The 19,064-nt window shown below is 40.3% G+C and overlaps 1 protein-coding gene across 1 annotated transcript in view; it reads right to left on the bottom strand.

Moving 5' to 3' along the window:
- Positions 1–19,064, bottom strand: part of CCDC170 (coiled-coil domain containing 170) — a 67,398-nt gene that overhangs the window by 38,214 nt on the left and 10,120 nt on the right. The window contains 5 exon segments of the mRNA XM_024747849.1: positions 4,973–5,158; positions 9,165–9,309; positions 13,016–13,092; positions 13,094–13,273; positions 14,601–14,729. Coding sequence (XP_024603617.1) covers positions 4,973–5,158; positions 9,165–9,309; positions 13,016–13,092; positions 13,094–13,273; positions 14,601–14,729 — 717 coding nt within the window.

Raw genomic sequence — 19,064 nt, 5'->3', positions numbered from 1 at the left:
ACTTCTACCTCTGCAGTCATTCTGGACTTTATTAATAAAGTTAGTTTCCAACCTCAAAAACAGAGCTTTAGAAAGCATTATGAAAACTCTTCCTGAGACCATTAATGTGTCAGTAAAAGCACTTGACAGTGTTTTTCAGTAGTAAATCTTTGGAGTCATAATCCCATGAATAAGCACTTTATTAAAGACCTCAAGTTTTTTACTGCCCATATTTTTTTAATAATTTGTATTATTTTGGCAGAAACTTGATCCCAAAGTGAATGTGTTTCACAAGTCTGAACAACATTGTATCATCAGTCATTTACAAGTAAAGACACATATAAAAGAGGAGTAAGTTTTGAATTTTTAATGTGCTTTTGCAATACATTGTCATTTCCTACTGCTCATCTCCAGAAACGCACTTTTATAGACAAACTCAATTCTTCATAATTTTCAAGGCTTGATAATTTGATAACTACTATCTATAATCAAATTAAAATCATTCATTCACTGAGGAAATTTGCATAGCTACTTATTTTTATTGTTCCACTGACACACAGTATTTGGCACCAGACTTGTATGGAGGAGGTAGCTGTGAATATACATGTAAAGGGGATTACTGATAAAAGCACAACAACATAATGACCAGGGTTCAAGTCACTTTGCCAGTTAATAGCTGTGCATACTTGAGCAAAGTACATAACCTCTCTGAGCACTTAGCAAAATGACTATGCTAATGGCAAGTGATTGATAAATGGTGACTATTATACTAATGATTGCTGATAGTACTAACATAAAAAGTCTGAGAGTCTTAAACTTCACTAAGAAGGTTTACTTATAGGTAGAATATTGAAAGTGTAATTTTGAAATAATTTTATGTATACTGTAAGACAAATCAAATGAGTAAATATTATTGTTAATATCCAAAAGATACTAATATAAAGTTAAAAGATATTAATTTATTAATAAATTAATTAATTTAAAAATTTTATTTTTATAATTAATTAATTTTAATTAAAAGTAATATTCTAATTAACTCTAGAATATTACTTTTAATTAAAAATACCAGTATTAATTTATTACTAAAAAAAGTATTTCTAGCTCTGTCCACTGAAAGCAATGACACCCCAATAGCAATGAGCACACCTAAAGCCTGAATCTTGGTTTCTAAGCACCATTCCCAGTAAAAGGAGCCAAAGCTCCATAGAGAATAGGCTGCTTTTAGTTCTGTGGTCTGAAAATTGTAAGTGAGCCTAAGATATCATCTTCTGTCAAAAGGCAAGGAAGCATTGAAAGACTAAAGGAGTCAGGTTATAAGGTCACAGAGACCATCTTGTAGGGACTCGTCCTGGCCAAACATGGAGGATTAGAAAGCCAAAAGGAGAATAATTGATTATAACATAGTAAGTGTCAATAAATAAAAATCCATGTGTCCATAGAATTGAAAACAAAAAGCTTTTCTTTACGTAAGAATGTCAACTAATAAGTAGAAGGAAGGATGAAGTTAGAATATTACCACTTTGCCACCCCTGATGTAAGTTAATCCAGAAAAGAATCAATGGATGATAACATCACTAGGTCAACTTGATGCAGAACAGAAATAACCTGCCAATGATCACCCCCCAGATACCTTACTTAACTGAAGGAAAAAAATATGTACCTTTACACTAAAGATCTGGGCCATCAAACTTAGTTTCTGCAACAATAGAAAAATCTAACACTATCTGCTTCTAACGCAATGCAATATGAAGTATACAACTTTATTTTGGTTTTTTTTGTTTGTTTGTTTGTTTGTTTTTTGCGTTACGCAGGCCTCTCACTGTTGTGGCCTCTCCCGTTGCGGAGCACAGGCTCAGCGGCCATGGCTCACGGGCCCAGCCGCTCCGCGGCATGTGGGATCTTCCCGGACCGGGTCACGAACCCGTGTCCCCTGCATCGGCAGGCAGACTCTCAACCACTGCGCCACCTGGGAAGCCCTGAAGTATACGACTTTAGCTTTGAAATATTCTTGCCAGAAAGGTTTAACCTGGGAACTTCCCTAGTGGCACAGTGGTTAAGAATCCGCCTACCAATGCAGGGGACACAGGTTCAATCCCTGGTCCGGGAAGATCCCACATGCCACAGAGCAACTAAGCCCGTGTGCCACAACTACTGAGCCTGCGCTCTAGAGCCCATGAGCCACAACTACTGAAGCCCGTGTGCCTGGAGCCCGTGCTTTGCAACAAGAGAAGCCACCGCAATGAGAAGCCCACTCACCACAACAAAGAGTAGCCCCCGCTCGCCGCAGCTAGAGAAAGCCCATGTGCAGCAACAAAGGCCCAATGCAGCCAAAAATAAATAAATTAATTAATTATTTTTAAAAAAGGTTTAACCTGAATCCAATACAGCCGCTAGATCCAACTTTAAGTGTATAGGGCATAGATGAGCAAGTTAAATAACATCTTGAAGAAACAATCAGACCACTGCTCTGTACTCTGTATAAGTCAATGATATGTTTTGAAAAACTATAAAAGGCTAAACATAACAAATAAATGCAATGAATGAACCCAGACTGAGCCCCAATTTGGGGAAGAAAACAGCTATAAAAGACATTCTTGTAGAAAATGATGAAATTTGAATGTCAATATTAGATGGTTATTGATCAGCTATTGCAGTGTAACAAATTAGCCCAAACTTAGTGGCTTAACACAACAAACATTTATTATCTCACAGCACTATGGGCCAGAAATCTGGGACTGACTTAGCTGGGTGTTTCTGACTCACGGTCTCTCAGAAGGTTCTAGTCAAGCTGTTGACCAGGGCTACTGTCACCTCAAGATCATCTGAAGGAGGATTCACTTCCAAGCTCACTCACATGGTAGCGGATAGGCCTCAGTTCCTGGGCACCTGGGCCAGGCAACTGGCTACCTGAGGGCCCCACCACATGACAGCTGGTGTTCCTCAAAAGCAACGATGCAAGGGAATTCAAGAGAGTGTATCTAAGACAAAAGCCACAGTGTTTTCATAACCCAATCTCATAATTGAGATCCCACCACTTCTGACGTATTCCACTCACTGGAAGTGAGTCAATTCATCCAGCCCACAAGGGGAGGGGGATTAAATTCCACCTCTTAAGAAGTACAAAAACCGTGTGGGTCTGATAACCTCCAAGGATGATACTGTGGCATAATTGTTGACTTTTAGATGTGATAATGGTATTGTGATTATGTACGGTAATGTCCTTATTCTTAAAATATATATGCTGCTGTAGTCAGAAGCAATACATACGATGTCTAAACCTATTTTGTGTGTGTGTGTGTGTGTGTGTGTGTGTGTGTGTGTGCAAAGTAATAAGGCAAATACAGCAAAATGCTAACAACTGTTGCACTTGGGAGGGTAATAAATGGATGTTCATTGTATTCCTGTCTATACATGTTTGAAAATTTCTGTAAGAAAAATTTGGAGAAAAATAATTGAGTTCCTTGAATTGTGTCCGCTCAAAATTCATATGTTGAAGCCCTAGCATCCAACGTGATGGTGTCTGGAAATGGGACCACTGAGAGGTAATTACATTTAGATGAGGTCACTAAATGTCATTACCTCCCAGCCTCCAGAACTACGAGAAATAAATGTCTGTTTTTTAAGCCACCCAGTGTATGGCATTTTATTATAATAGCCAAAGCAGACTAAGACAAGGTGCTCAAATGACTGAAGTGACTTGATAACAGTGATAAAATTTTTACTCATTTCACAAAGTTAATGTGACAGAAGAAGAAATCCAGTGGTAAGAAGGGCTTTTGATACAGAGAACTGGGGGGAAATAGAAATTATTATCATTACTGTGGATCACTTTCATATTCCAACTTCTCATATTACCTCAGCTTGGCAGTGAAGTCACTGTAGACCTGGAAGACCTAAGAGATGATCCCACAAAGATGGCTCCTTCTACTGCATCCCGCCAACTCCAGAACCCCCGTCACAGCCTGTGGGACACCACTGAACCTTCACCCTTCATGGAGCCTCTCTTTTTCAGCATTAGTCATTCCTTAATTTTAAACTCCATCTCCTTTACTCTTCAACTTTCTCCTACGTATTTTATTAACTGATTGCACTAGCTCACTTTTGCTTTTGGAAATTAATTGTTATTATTAATCCCATGATTAGTTTCCTTGACACAAAATTTTTTAAATATAATTAAAGGATTATACAGTGTTAAAAATAATACCGTATTAATTCCCATGCTCAAACAGACTCCAGCTAATTTAAAAGGTAAAGCAATTCATTGGATAAATAAAAGTTTGGAATTAAGAGTCACTTCCCTTTGGCAATATCTCTCAAAATTACAAACCCCATATCCTTTGACCCAGCAAGTCTACTTCTAGGATTTTTGTCTTGCTGATATAGTCTCACATATGAGAACTGACAGATTATTCATAGCAGCCTTGTGTATAATAGTGTGTAGTGTCTTACCAATTTTTTAAAAAGTAAATAAAAAGAAAAACATAGAGGTGCAGAGTATGTTGCCATTTGTGTTAAAAATAAATAAAAATAAACATATGCATATATATATATGTAGAATATTTCTAGAAAGGTATATAAGCAATTGTTAACAGGTTGCCTCTAGAGAGACCAACTCGGTGGCATGAGGGAAAGGACTGGGGGATAACTTCTCATCACATTCCCCTGTGTCCATTTAGAATTTTGTATCTTGTGAATGCATTACCTATTTGTTCAAAAATTAATTTAAAATTTTTGTAATCCTTACAGTTTAACCAAATAAGACGTATTAGCTACAAACTTTTTAAGTGTTCTGTATTTCTTTTTTTCTAATTAGAAAAAAACTGTATCCGACGGCCAGATCAGGTCACTGACTCCCGTGGTGCCCCAGACCTCCTGCCGAGAGGAGCCTTTGAAGTTGCAGTCAGTAACACTAGTGTGCTCATCCACATCTGGTTTTCAATTTCTGCTTCATAAACATGATCACAGATGCACACACACGCTCCACACATTGTACCTGGTTCAGCTTCTCTTTCTCTTCAACGCAGGAGGCAGCTTTTTTCTGCTCTCTGTTTACTTCTGAAGCCAGCCTCATGATTGTTTCTCTGCTAGCTTTTGCCTCCATCTCATGGACATTTTTAGTCTCTTCAAGAGTAACGATTTGTCCTTTCACGAATGCGTTTTCCTTGCACAGCTCTCCAAGCTGAAGAGAAAGCAATTACAGCTGTCCCGTAAAAATTAATAATTTCATACCACTCTAAGCAATTCTGATCTATAAACCCCAATGATCTCATTATCACATGACAACAGGGAAAGAGCTATCCCTCCATCCACTCAAAAGATAACTTTTTCAAAGGCAGCCCCTAAATGCTCTTGTTATGTGCAGACCCAGTGGTCAAATTAAAATTAATCAAAAGGTAGCTACAAGGCAACAAGGATGAGAGTTCAGCCAAAAGCTTCCAGACAGAACAAGCATCAACGAGCCCCTGGCTGCGAAATACTCAAGGGCCGGTGATGTTCCTACAGTTACGGCAGGCAAGGAAGCAAGGGCGTTCTATTCAGCCCACATCCACTGGCACCAACTGCCTGCAAGGTGTTACCTGGCACAGGGTGGGGACATACAGAGAAGAAAGCAGGACTCTCTTTTTCAAAAAGAAAATCCTTCTTATTAATATAAGCATAGAAAAATCCTGAATAACATGCTCGAACAATGTATTCGAGGCGTTGGCTGGGAGAATAAGACTTGTATGATTTATAAGGAGGGAAAATAAAACCAACCAGCCTCCTTGGCCCCAGGGAAACAGCCACGCAGACAGCTCAAGGATGCCTGTCGAAAGACCCGAAACTCCTCATGACAGGGTCAGCATTTGTGTTAGGACAGTCAGGGGAAGTGACATATCTTTTAGCCTCAGCAATTTGCCAACATGGTGCCCTGCTCCTGACTCAGTGCTATTCCCTCTCTCATGAACACTTTTCCTCATATTTGTATACTTCCTCTCCAACATCCTTTTCAAGGTCCCCATCTCAGAGGGGCACTCCTCGGCCGGTCTACCTAAAGTAGCATCCCATGCCTCTAACCTGCTTCACTCTCTTTCCCCATATCCTGATTTGTTTTTCTTCTTTGCACCTTTTACTACATGGGATAATACTGGATATTTGTTTATTTCCTCAGCATCTTTAACCACAACAATGGAAGCTCTAGGAGGGCACAGACTCAGTCTTGTCTCATTCACTGCTGTATCCCAGCACCCAGAACAGTGTCTAGCATACTGTAATCACTCACTAAATGTATGGGAAATGGATGAATGAATGCCAAATAAGGAATCCCTTCTTTTCTACTGTTTCCTTAGAGAGTGTGTGTACATGTGGTTATAAGGGCCTTAAAAGTAAGGGAATGGCTTTGAAATTGCAGTGGTTTCGTTCATCTTCTCAGGGTAACACCCAGTGAGTGTTCAAGACAGTAGCCTTTTTGCTCTTGGCCAGGGAGATTGTTGGTTTTTTTTTTTTTTAAGACAGGGACCTCCTCAGGTGATTGGGATGCTAAAACTCTAGGGTCTCAGGATCTGTTTAAAAATATAGGTTATAGGGGCTTCCTTGGTGGCGCAGTGGTTGAGAGTCCGCCTGCCGATGCAGGGGACACGGGTTCGTGCCCCGGTCCGGGAAGATCCCACATGCTGTGGAGCGGCTGGGCCCGTGAGCCATGGCCGCTGAGCCTGTGCTCCGCAACAGGAGAGGCCACAACAGTGAGAGGCCCGCGTATCGCAAAAAAAAAAAAAAATATATATATATATATAGGTTATATTATCATTCAGGTATGGTGAGGCCAACGGATCAGGAGACATTGAAACTGTGTTACTCACAGTTTCTGAGAGGAAGGGGCACACCATGCCATGCAGGGCCGCCCAGGGAGCACCAGGGCTGGTCAGGAGACAGAGAGAGCCAGGGGAAAACATGCTTCCCACAGGAAGGAATGGGTGAGGCAGGGTAAGCAAGCTAGTTTGACTAATTTCAGTGGGTTCTGGAGTGTAGGAGCCATCTCTAGTTGTCTGGCACCTGACCCTGGGGTGATTAGTTGTATAGTGGCCAGAGTATAAAAGCCTGATAGAGGAAGTGGCTGGGGTATGGGCTCTGTATTGGTTGGTTTGCTTATGAAAGCTGTGCACCCAGGAGAGTCATTTACTAGGAATTGGCTAATCCTGGGACCCAGTCTTTCCTGGGTCAGCAAGGTCCCAGATGTCAAAGCATTCGAAGTACAGAATATAAAAAGGCAAGATTAATACAGTATTAACACCCAGATTAGCACCTGGAGATTGTCTCTGATGAGGGAAAGGGTACCTGAAAGAAGGAGCTTCTTAATTTCCTTTTGTTTTCCCCACCACTTGGCTTTTTTAAAGATAACCCCCCAAACTACAATGTGAAGTGGACTTTTATTGCCAGGCTCCTGGTCACATGTTACAGAGGTGGAGGTGAATCCAGCACCTTGAGGGTATCAGACAGAGCCCAGGCCTGAGCAACCAAAACCCATGAGTGAGGTGGAACTTCCTGAAGCAAAGTGTTACATTTCTCAGCTCTCACAGAGTTCACGTAGGAGGCTTACTAATAACCCACTGAGGGGAGGCCTTTAAGAACGGCTGCATCGGGCTTCCCTGGTGGCGCAGTGGTTGAGAATCTGCCTGCCAATGCAGGGGACACGGTTTCGAGCCCTGGTCTGGGAGGATCCCACATGCCGCGGAGCAACTAGGCCCGTGAGCCGCAACTACTGAGCCTGCGCGTCTGGAGCCTGTGCTCCGCAACAAGAGAGGCCGCAATAGTGAGGCCCGCGCACCGCGATGAAGAGTGGCCCCCGCTTGCCACAACTAGAGAAAGCCCTCGCACAGAAACGAAGACCCAACACAGCCAAAAATAAATTAATTAATTAATTTAAAAAAAAAATACGGGAGTCCATGTATTTAAAAAAGAATGGCTGCATCCACAGTGGTCACTGCAGTGCTGTTTACAATAGCCAAGACATGGAAGCAACCTAAATGTCCATTAACAAATGAATGGATAAAGAAGATGCAGTACATATACACAATGGAATAATACTCAGCCATAGAAAAGAATGAAATAATGCCATTTGCAGCAACATGGATGGACTTAGAGATTATGATACTAAGTGATGTAAGCCAGACAGAGAAAGAAAAATATCATATGCTATCACTTATATGTGGAATCTAAACAAAAATTATCCAAATGAACTTACGTATAAAATAGAAATAGACCCACAGACATAGAGAACAAACTTATGGTAACCAAAGGGGGAAGCGGGGGAGGGATAACTTAGGAGTCTGAGACTAACATATACACACTACTATATATAAAATAGACAACCAACAAGAATCTACTTCATAGCACAGGGAACTATACTCAATAATTTATGATAACTTATAAGGGAAAAGAATCTGAAAAAGACTATATATATATAATACATATATATATATTACCGAATCATATGTATATGAATCACTTTGCTGTACACCTGAAACTAACACAACAGTGTAAATCAACTATACTTCCCTTTAAATAAATAAATAAATATTTTTTTAAAAAAAGAATGGCTGCATGGAAATCTATCAGGAAGCAAGGATATGAAAGGTTTATAAATGAGCAAAGATATGGTGTCCATTTAAACAGCTTCAGGCTCGCTAATGAATCACCACAGTCCAGGTAGTGATATAATTAATTTCCATCTCAATGGCAACCTACCATTAAAGTAGGATTTTTATTTTTTTGGCTTTAGTGTAAAATCAAAAAGTACTTTAGAGATAATCTTAACCTTATGCTCAAAAAGTATCCAAAAAATGACACACAGCTGGTTTTGGTTTTGGTTGTGAGTGTGTATGTGTTTCTATCTGTAACTAAAACAAACAAAAATCTTCCTAAAACAAATCATTAAAATGAATAATTCGTTGTATTTGACAACCTAAATACATTTTAGACAAAACAATCAATTCCTTCTGGAGAATAATTAATCTCAAATAATGCTAGAAAGGATCTTGGAATTAAGGCTCAGAGAGGTGATATGTTTTTTCCCAGGTCACACAATTAATGCTGTACTAGGGCTCCTGTCCTGTTCTCCTGCACCCCCAGACTCAACCACAGCTCTTCCTTTATGGCACACTTCAGAATGACCACTAAATGTATAGTCTTTTTAATCTTCATACAAATACCTTTAGAATTAAATCTTCATCTGATGCCTTTTCATTCTTCTTCCCTGGATCTAAGCAGTCATGAAGTTAAGCCAGAAATTCCTCATGTTTCCTGCAATTCTGTGAGACCTGATCCTTATTCTCCTTGTTTTCCTTTAAACATTTTCTGTCAGGCAAATAACAAATAGGTCAAGTTTTAACACCAAAGAAGATAACATTCATCAAAGTTCAGAACTCAAGCTCTCTGTCGGGAAATAACCAATAATCATTTCAACACAACACAGTTTCCCAGACACAGAGCACGATATCGTCTTGCAAGCCCAGTTAAAGAGGGAGAAAAGTGGAAACAACTCTGGGGCACGTACACTCTGCAGAAATGTAGGGAGATCTTTACGGCATGTTAGCAAGGGAGACAGATTATCTGCCTCCTGCTCCTGACATTTTAGGATCTGCAGAAGTGGAAGGTGGTTCTCTAGATCACACATGGATCCACTCAGCCATGAGTCTCTGTTGCAGCTTCGTGGGAAAGAAAGAGAGTGATGCTACATTGGGTCTAGAGACCATGCTTTGGTCACTACACAATGATCCATAAGGGTTACTTAGAGCTTTCCCTGGCTCATGGCCAAGCATAACTATAATCAAAAATACATCAGAAGCAGGGGATGTGCCCACCCCTGGAAAAGAGAGGTAGGTGTTCAATCATCAGCAAAGATCACTATTAGTTTTTGCACATCCAGAATTTTTAAAGAATATTGGAATGGGCCAATCAAGGAAAATCAGTCAATTTATGCTCTGCTGTGAATATTTTATTTCAAATCTCAGATAGGTTTGCTAAAATAGCATAGTCTATTTCTAATTCTTTAAATGTTAAAAACTAAGAGAGCATAAAAAACAGACATATTTTAAAGGCAAATTAGGATCATTTCAATAATTTGGCATCATTTTTTAGTACCCTAGATAATAAACATGATTATTGCTTTCCCTTTTTACCATGTTGAGTGTTTACTGCAATTCTTTCACGCTATTCAAAGATTAACAAAGCGTGTAATTGCATATACTCAAAAGCATATCATATTTCTATTTAGAAAAAATGTATAACAGTAAAAGACCAACATCAATATATCTCTAAGTTCTTATTTTCAGCATATGAAAGGTAACATTTATTCAGTCTCTCTCACTCATTTAAGTCATAATTAATGCTATGGCTCTGATTTATTTATGTATATGATTCTATATGTTTACGCTAAGATTTCAGTCTTACTTCTGTTCCAGGAGTTTCTAAATTATTTCCACTTCTATTTGCATTTCACTCTAACCCAACAAAGTCCCAGGCATCTATCTTAAAGACATAATCACATAAATGTGAAAATATGAATGCACATGGGTACTCACTGCATCTTAGTTTATAATAATTTTTTGACTGGAACTAACCTAAGTGTCTAAAGTTAAGAGCAAAAAGAACCTGTTAAGTAAATTATGATATTAACAGGCAATGGAATATCACTGGCCATTAAAAATGATACAATGAAAGACTTTTTAAGTATTTACAACATAGTATCCAGGAAAAATAGTTCCCTACGTGATGCCATTTATGTACAACTGTCTGAAGATCTATTCAACAAAATGTGAACTATAGCATTTCTGGAATCATAAGGTTGTGAGTAATTTTAATTTTGGGGGGCACTTTACTATATCTTTAAAAACTTTCTTATAATGAATATATATCATTTTATTACTCATTTGTTTAATAAACATTTATTGGGCACTTACTATGCTACCTACTATGCTTAAAGGTGCTAAAGATACAGTAGTAAACAAAACAGATAAACATCCCTCATAGGGCTTACATTCTAGTTGGGAAGATGGACAATAATCAAAACATAAATGTATGTAAAATGTATAGTATATTATAAAAGGGCTGGAGACAAAAACAATTAAGCAGGAAAGGGAGTAAGAAACATTTGGGAGGAGTGGGGTGAAATTTTAGATGTAGTCGCTAAGATCAGGTTAGTGGCAATGGGAAGTTATCAAAATTTATTTGGACGGCAGAGATAGATGATGAGATTTACTGAAGGATCAAGGAAAGAGAAACAAGGATGATCCAAGATTTTGGCCCTGATCAACTAGAAGAATGGAATTATCATTAAACGAGATTAGGAGGATTTTATGGAAACACCAGGAGGTATTTTGGACATGTTCCGTTTGAGATGCCTGTTAGACATCCGCATGGAGATGCCCAGTAAGTCATAAGATATGTGGGTCTTTAAAAAAAAAAAAAAAAAAAAGATATGTGGGTCTTGAGCGCTGGAAAGAGGTCCAGGCTAGATCTAGAAACTACATGCTCGTGGGGGGGTCACGCGCATGTAGATCATACTTTAAGTCATGAGACTGGATGAGAGTGAATTTAGATAGAAAGGAGAAGAGAGTCAAGGACTGAGTGAGCCCTGGGGCACTCCAGTACTTGGAAGTCAAGGAGATGAGGAGGACAAAGCAAGAGACTATGACAGAGAGGCTAGAAAGGTAAGATCAAAAGCTTCCCTGGTGGCGCAGTGGTTGAGAGTCCGCCTGCTGATGCAGGGGACACGGGTTCGTGACCCGGTCCGGGAGGATCCCACATGCCACAGAGCGGCTGGGCCCGTGAGCCATGGCCGCTGAGCCTGCGCGTCCGGAGCCTGTGCTCCACAGTGGGAGAGGCCACAGCAGTGAGAGGCCGGCCCGCGTACTAAAAAAAAAAAAAAAAGCAGGCACGCGCAGTGTCCTGGAAGCTAAAACAAGAAAGTGGTTCAGGGAGAAAAGCCAACTGTTGGCTCATACTGGAAGGTCAAGTAAGACAGGACTGATCATTGAATTTGCAATGCGCGGTCACTGGTCACCTTAATGAGTGGCTTCAGTGGAGCAGATCTGAGAAAGGAGAGAGATTGGTACGGTGAGTACATATAAACATGTTCCAGGAGTTTGGCAGTACATGGAAGGAGAGAGAGGACAGGAGCTGGAAGCATTGGGTTTTTGTTTTTATCTTTATAAGATGAAATAAGTAAAACAAGTATCAAGTATTTTATTAGTAAAGTGATTTAAGTCATTATACACAGAATTTTTAAAGTGTATCTTAAGAGCAGGTAGCTCCCAATTTTATCTCAATAATCACCTTTTGTCAGAACTAAGGGTAGAAAACCTAGATTTCCTGAGCTCTCTGCATAAACTGCCAATAAACCCTAATGAGGAGTGTCCAGGGTGGTCTGGGGTGTTTTGGGTTTCCGGGGTATTTTTATAACTAGCTTCTGAATAAACCCTTCCCCCTGTGCACTATTCCTCCACCTCCACTTAAACCTCTACTTAGAGGAAATCTTCCAAATTGTATATATCTAAGAATTTGCAACCCTAATCAATAGGGCATAAACATGCTTAGGACAACGCCATGACATTCAGAAATGAGCTTGGAAAAACTTTTCAAGAGTCCAAAGATACGTGAGGTCAATGATTTTTTTTTTTTTTCAAAAATGCAGGGGACATGGGTTCGAGCCCTAGTCCGGGAAGACTCCACATGCCGCAAAGCAACTAAGCCCATGCACCACAACTACTGAGCCTGAACTCTAGAGCCCGTGAGCCACAACTACTGAGCCTGCCTGCCACAACTACTGAAGCCCAGGCACCTAGAGCCCTGCTCGGCAACAAGAGAAGTCACGGAAATGAGAAGCCTGCGCACAGCAACAAAGAGTAGCCCCCCTCACCGGAACCAGAGAAAGCCTGCACGGAGCAGCGAAGACCCAATGCAGCCAAAAATAAATTAATAAATTTATTTTTTAAAGTTAAAAAAAAAAGAAATTAGTATTTTAACACCAGCTCCACTGAGAAGTATACTGAAATATCCTCACTGCAATTTCTCGTCCAGTTCTACAACTTTCTTCTTTAACTCCTGGTTCTCCTTGATTGCAGACTGAGCTGTGATTTTTAGTCCTAATTTTAGAAGTGGAGAGTGCCGCTGATTCTTATTCTAGCTCCTGAACTCTGTCTCTCAAAGAGGTGAGGAGAGACGATTCTCTGGCATTGTTTTCTCCGTAGCTCTCCATTTCAGCTTTCAACTCTTGACAGGAAACTTCTTTGGAAAGCATCTTGGATCGCAGTTCTCGAAGCTAACATGGAAAAGAAGTAAAAGAGGGAAAAGATGTCAATGGTATAAGTTGGAAGTACCTTGAAAAAAACCCAAAGTCATAACTTAAAATTTCAATCTTTTATTCATGACTTCATCTGACTTTACTTTTTTTTTCTTCATATTTGTTTCCACATTACCAGCTGGGAAATTATGCCTTAAATAGGGGACTTCATAGTCTGTCTTTTTCAAAAAACAATTGGGCAATGTCTTGTGGTAATTGAGTCTCACTCAAGAGACATGTGTGGTGTATTTTGCAAAAAGCAATAAAATATTTTGCAATGAGAATTCATTTTCTAAATCTGTATTACTGCTATCGCTGCTCACGATGAAACAAGGAAGCTGCAAGGTAGGCTGTTTGTAATTTCATGGCCATAGCTGTTTCCCAAGTCAATACGGACTATGCGATATATCACAGCATTTCTCCCCCTGGCCTTATGGACCCTTACTGTGGCTGATAAAGAAAAATAATACCCGGATTTCTGGAAAAAATATAGGAGAAAAGGAAAAATCATTATAGGATTTATACTAAGGAAACGTTTTAACTTTTATGAATTCTGTGGCATCAAAATGCTTAACACAGTATGTGCCTTATTAAGCTACCAGATCCACTCCCATTAGAAAACTTTATGAATGCATCTATTTTTTTGGAAATGTAAGTATGCATGCATACACATACACACACACACACACACACACACACACAATCAACTCATCTTTCAGTGGGATCCTGGCAGCCTAGTGAGACTGCTAGTTACCTCACAGGCAAGCCTAGGATTCCTTGGGGCCATCAGGCTATAAGCGCAGTGAGTCTAGAGAGAATCTCCCAGAAACTCCACAATAGACCTGATCCAGGTCAGAGGGTAAATGGATCCCAATCATCTTCCTAGAATTTCCCCAAGACAATCAGAACCACAAGAAAGGGATTCAGATTTCCAACCCCAGAGCTTCAGACTGCAAGCAATCCACATTAAAGGCAGCTACTCCCAGGGATGCTTACAGCCATCCAAAGCCCACACAGCCCAAACCCGAAGTCCCCAGGTGTCCCCAGGTGCTCTCGAGGATGTAGAGCTCCCCTGAGATCCAGAATCCTGCCCACGTCACCCTGCTTTGCGTCACGGCAAATGCACAGCCTTTCAGGAGTTCTCCACAGCTAGAGGGTAGGGGCACAATAAGAGAATAAGCGTAAACTTTGCCAAAAAGTTTAAAACTGTTTCCCTTTGTCCTACTTCTAATCACCTCTATACTCTGCTTCACTCCATAAGAAGCTAACAAGGCCATTTGTGAGTTATGAAGACGCAGACTCTCACCTCAGACTGAGCAGATTCAAATTTGACCAGAGTTGCTGCAAGTTCACTCCGGGCAGCCTCGGCCACATTCCGATAGTGGTTTAACTGCTCCCGAGTAACTGTGACTTCCAAGAGATGATTATAAGTTTCCTGATAGGGTTCCCCAAAAGACAAAATATACAAAGGAGAGTTAAACAATCTTTTCCATGCAGCTGTGCAAAGCAAGATTAAGTACAGAAGCATTCTTTGTAGTCCAAATATGTTGGAAAGGCTGCCCAGAGATGTGTTTGGTTCAGATTATTTCATTCTCCTTCTCAAAATTCTAAGGGAAGCAGGAGGCAGCCCAGGAAGGAATGATAGGCTCCCCCAGGATGGTAGTGGAGTTTGACTTTTAAGAGTCAGTATGTCCCCTTGGGGGACTTCCCTGGTGGTCCAGTGGGTAAGACTCCACACTCCCAATGTAGGGGGCTGGGGTTCGATCCCTGGTCAGGGAACTAGATCCTGCATGCTGCAACAAAGATCCCACATGCCACAACAGAGACCTGGCACAGCCAAAAATAAATACATAAATAAAATAAAATATTAAAAAAAAAAAGATTTGGGCTTTGACACTTTACAGAGTTTCCTTCCGCCCAACTCCAATGTTATTTGACCTCTGACCAGAACAGATAGCATCAACAAAGAACCACCAGAAGAGATGGCTAACAGGAGGCAGTTTTTATTGTTCTTCTATTTCCAGACTACAAAGATTATCAACTCATCTCTGGTCTGTTGAATAAGTGTTTCAGGTGTTTATCAAAGAGACCCTGTCATTCAAGTATAGAAGTCTGTCTCCTTCATAATTATCCACTATGCCATTTATTCTCAATCTCATAGCCTATCTTGGTTTTTTGTTTTTGTTTATTTATTTATTTATTTTTGGCTGCGTTGGGTCTTCGTTGCTGCACGCCGGCTTTCTCTAGTTGCGGTCAGCGGCGGCTACTCTTGGTTGTAGTGAGTGGGCTTCTCATTGCGGTGGCTTCTCCTATTGCAGAGCACAGGCTTCAGTAGTTGTGGCTCAAGGGCTCTAGAGCGCAGGCTCAGTTGTTGTGGCGCACGGGCTTAGTTGCTCCACGGCATGTGGGATGTTCCCGGACCAGGGCTCGAACCCGTGTCCCCTGCATTGGCAGGCAGACTCTTAACCACTGCGCCGCCAGGAAAGCCCTATCTTGGGGTTCTGAAGGTTACTCAGATGAATGCCTGAGGCCAGAGATAGTGGTCATGCCTGGAGTCCTCCATCCAGAAGGGAACAACTCCCAGCTCCACTGACGGCTGCCAACGCAGAAATATGGATCCCAGCATGGCCTCATTACTCTAATTTTTCAAGACAAGTCCTATATTTGGGCTTTTTGAAGTAAAAATTCCCAGTTTTTCCCTCTGGGTAATTAATTTAAATTTAAAAAAAAACACCATATGATCCCAATAAACACATCTGCAGAGCAGATTTGATGGGTTTGGGCTGTGGGTCAGTATGTAACCTCTGGTTCTGTTTCTGTCCTATTCATGCCATAACACCCGCTTTCTGAAAGAATTATTCCAGAGTTTGGACAGACACCCACCTCTATGAAGTTTCCAGGGCCTGGGGTCTTTGTGAAAGACATACAAGAAAGCCATTCATTTTTGAAGGAATATGAAAGAGGTCACATAAAGGAGGGTTTCCCTGGAATATCTAGTGTCCTCGGGGGACACACCAGTAAAACCTGTTTATGATTCTGCCCGGCTACTGAACTGCCAAAGACTACTGTTTGGAAATACTCATGAATGCAAAGTCATCTTAAAGCCCTGAACTTCACAACAAGCGTTGTCATGACTAGTGTGTTTCAATCCACAAAATGCTGAACAAAACCTTCAGCGCACTTAGTAACAGCCAGTGTTTGTCAATTACAACATATGCAAGAAGATGGTAGGCATGTACTCCTGGGGAGAAAGCATAAAACAATTAACTGCATCTGTTAAGAGAACCACATCCTGTTCAGCCTCACCCAGCATTCAGAAGGAACTTTTCCACCCTAAACACTCCAGCAATATTTTCCAGAATAAGCCATGTGAGGACCTAGGTCACCTACAAGAGGTCTGAGCTACAGCACGTATGGACCATTTTCTAAATTTCCTTAGGGAAATAAGTTTCTTAATGGCCATGATTATTTCTTTCATTGACTAACATGATTTTTTAGGACATGACAGAGTCATACTATAATTTTATATCTCTTTCTTATGAAAAAATAGTGTCCGTTGGATATAATATTAAGAACCCCTGAGACAGTTCAGAAGTGGGCCTTTATCTGAGGAGGTTACAGTGTAATGCAGGACACCACCAAAAGCATTAGCATCTTCACGTGCTCATGGGCAAAAGAAACCACATATTAAGATATTATTACCTTTGACACTGGAGCAGGGCCTACATGAGGAGGACTCTTGATTACTGAGTTTAGAAGACAGGTGCTAGGATCTAAATCACCTTTCAAAGTCCAGCAGACTCGAGATTATTCATCAGCAAGTGTTTACAAAAAGCCTATTCTGGGTCAGGCACTGAGCTTACAGTCTAATAAGAAAAAGAGCGTTTATCAAAGAACCACGCTGGTGATTGTATAATTACAAACTGAAATAAATTCAAGCAAAGAAAGAAACAGACAACAAAGGAAAGTGACTTAAAATTAGGGAGGTGGAAGGAAAGATTTCCCTAAAGAAGTGATGATTAAATAAAAATTAAATAGGCAAGAGGTACTGAAACAGGAGCAACCCTCATCTTTCAAATAGCCAAAAGTCCGAGCAAAGGTCCTGTGGCAGGAGTATGCCCTGTGTCATTAAGGATCAGAGAGAAGGCAGTGAGGCCTTCTGAGGGGTCAGAGCAGGTGAAGAATACTGGCAGCAGGGCTCGAAAGACAGCCCTGAGCCCATTGATGTATTTTAGTATCTGACAGGGCTTCTTTTTAAAAATACTCCTCCTTGGCTATTCTTACGTGTTCATTTTACCATGTGAAATTTAGAATCAGCTCATCAAATTCCAAAAATTCCTGTTGGTATTTTTATTGGGAGCATGTTAACTTTATAAATAAACTTAAAGAGAATTAACATCTCTTAAATGTTGAGCTTTCCAAATAAAATCATCTTTTTTCCATTTGTTCAGGAATTCTCATATGTCACATATGTAGCTGTGATGGTTAATTTTATGTGACAACTTGACTGGGCCACAGAGTGTCCAGATATTTGGTTTAAACATTATTCTGGTTGTGTCTGTGAGGATTTTCTGGATGAGATTAACATCTGAATCAGTAGACTGAATAAAGCAGATTGCCCTCCCCAATGTGGGTGGGCCTCATCCAATCCACTGAAGGCCTGTATAGAACACAAAGCCTGAGTAAGGGAGAATCTGTTCTTTCTGCATGTTTTTGAGCTGGGACATCAATCTTCCCCTGCCTTTGGATTCAGACTCAGACTGGAATTTACACCTTCAGCTCTCCTGGGCCTCCAGCTGGCCTACTGCAGATCTTGGGAATTCTCAGCCTCCATTATTACTCAAGCCAATTCCTTGTCATATATATATATGTATATACACACACACACACACACACACACACACACACACACACACACACACACACACATATACATATATATACATCCTACTGGTTCTGCTTCTCCAAAGAACCCTGACTGAGCCCCAGGGACACCTCTGTGTTGAGCTGGGCTCTGGAGTATACCACACTGACATAAATCATACCAATGTTTTCTTTTTTACACTGACATAAATCATACCAATGTTTTTTTTTTTTTTTTTTTTTTTCTGTTGCTATACCAATGTTTTCTTAAGCAAAAATAAACAAATGGGACCTAAACTTAGAAGCTTTTACACAGGAAAGGAAACCATAAACAAAATGAAAGACAACCTATGGACTGGGAGAAAATATTTGCAATGTGACCGACAAGGGCTTAATTTCCAAAATATACAAACAGCTCCTACAACTCAATGACAAAAAATTAAACAACCCAATTAAAAAATGGGCAGAAGACCTAAACAGACATTTCTCCAAAGAAGACATACAGATGGCCAATAGGCACATGGAAAGATGCTCCACATTGCTAATTATTAGAGAAATGCAAATCAAAACTACAATGAGGTACCACTTCACATCGGTCAGAATGGTCATCATCAAAAAGCCTACAAATAACAAAAGGTTGGAGAGGGTGTGGAGAAAAGGGAACCCTCCTACCTGTTGATGGGAATGTAAATTGGTACAGTCACTATGGAAAATACTCAGTAGTATCAAGGTTCCTTCAAAAAAAAAAAAAAACTAAAAGCAGAGTTGCCATATGGAGTATACCACAGAAATCCATTCCTTCAAGACACTCTGAGGTAGCTTGAAATGAGAAGAAATGTACAGCAGTAGCATGAGAGGATTACAGGGATAAGAAAAACAATATGAAAACTGAAAGAAGACATGAATT

This window comes from Neophocaena asiaeorientalis, unplaced genomic scaffold, assembly GCF_003031525.2.
Source record: "Neophocaena asiaeorientalis asiaeorientalis breed wild unplaced genomic scaffold, Neophocaena_asiaeorientalis_V1.1 scaffold123, whole genome shotgun sequence".
NCBI classification, from domain to species: Eukaryota; Metazoa; Chordata; class Mammalia; order Artiodactyla; family Phocoenidae; genus Neophocaena; species Neophocaena asiaeorientalis.
This window is presented reverse-complemented; position numbering and strand designations above follow the sequence as displayed.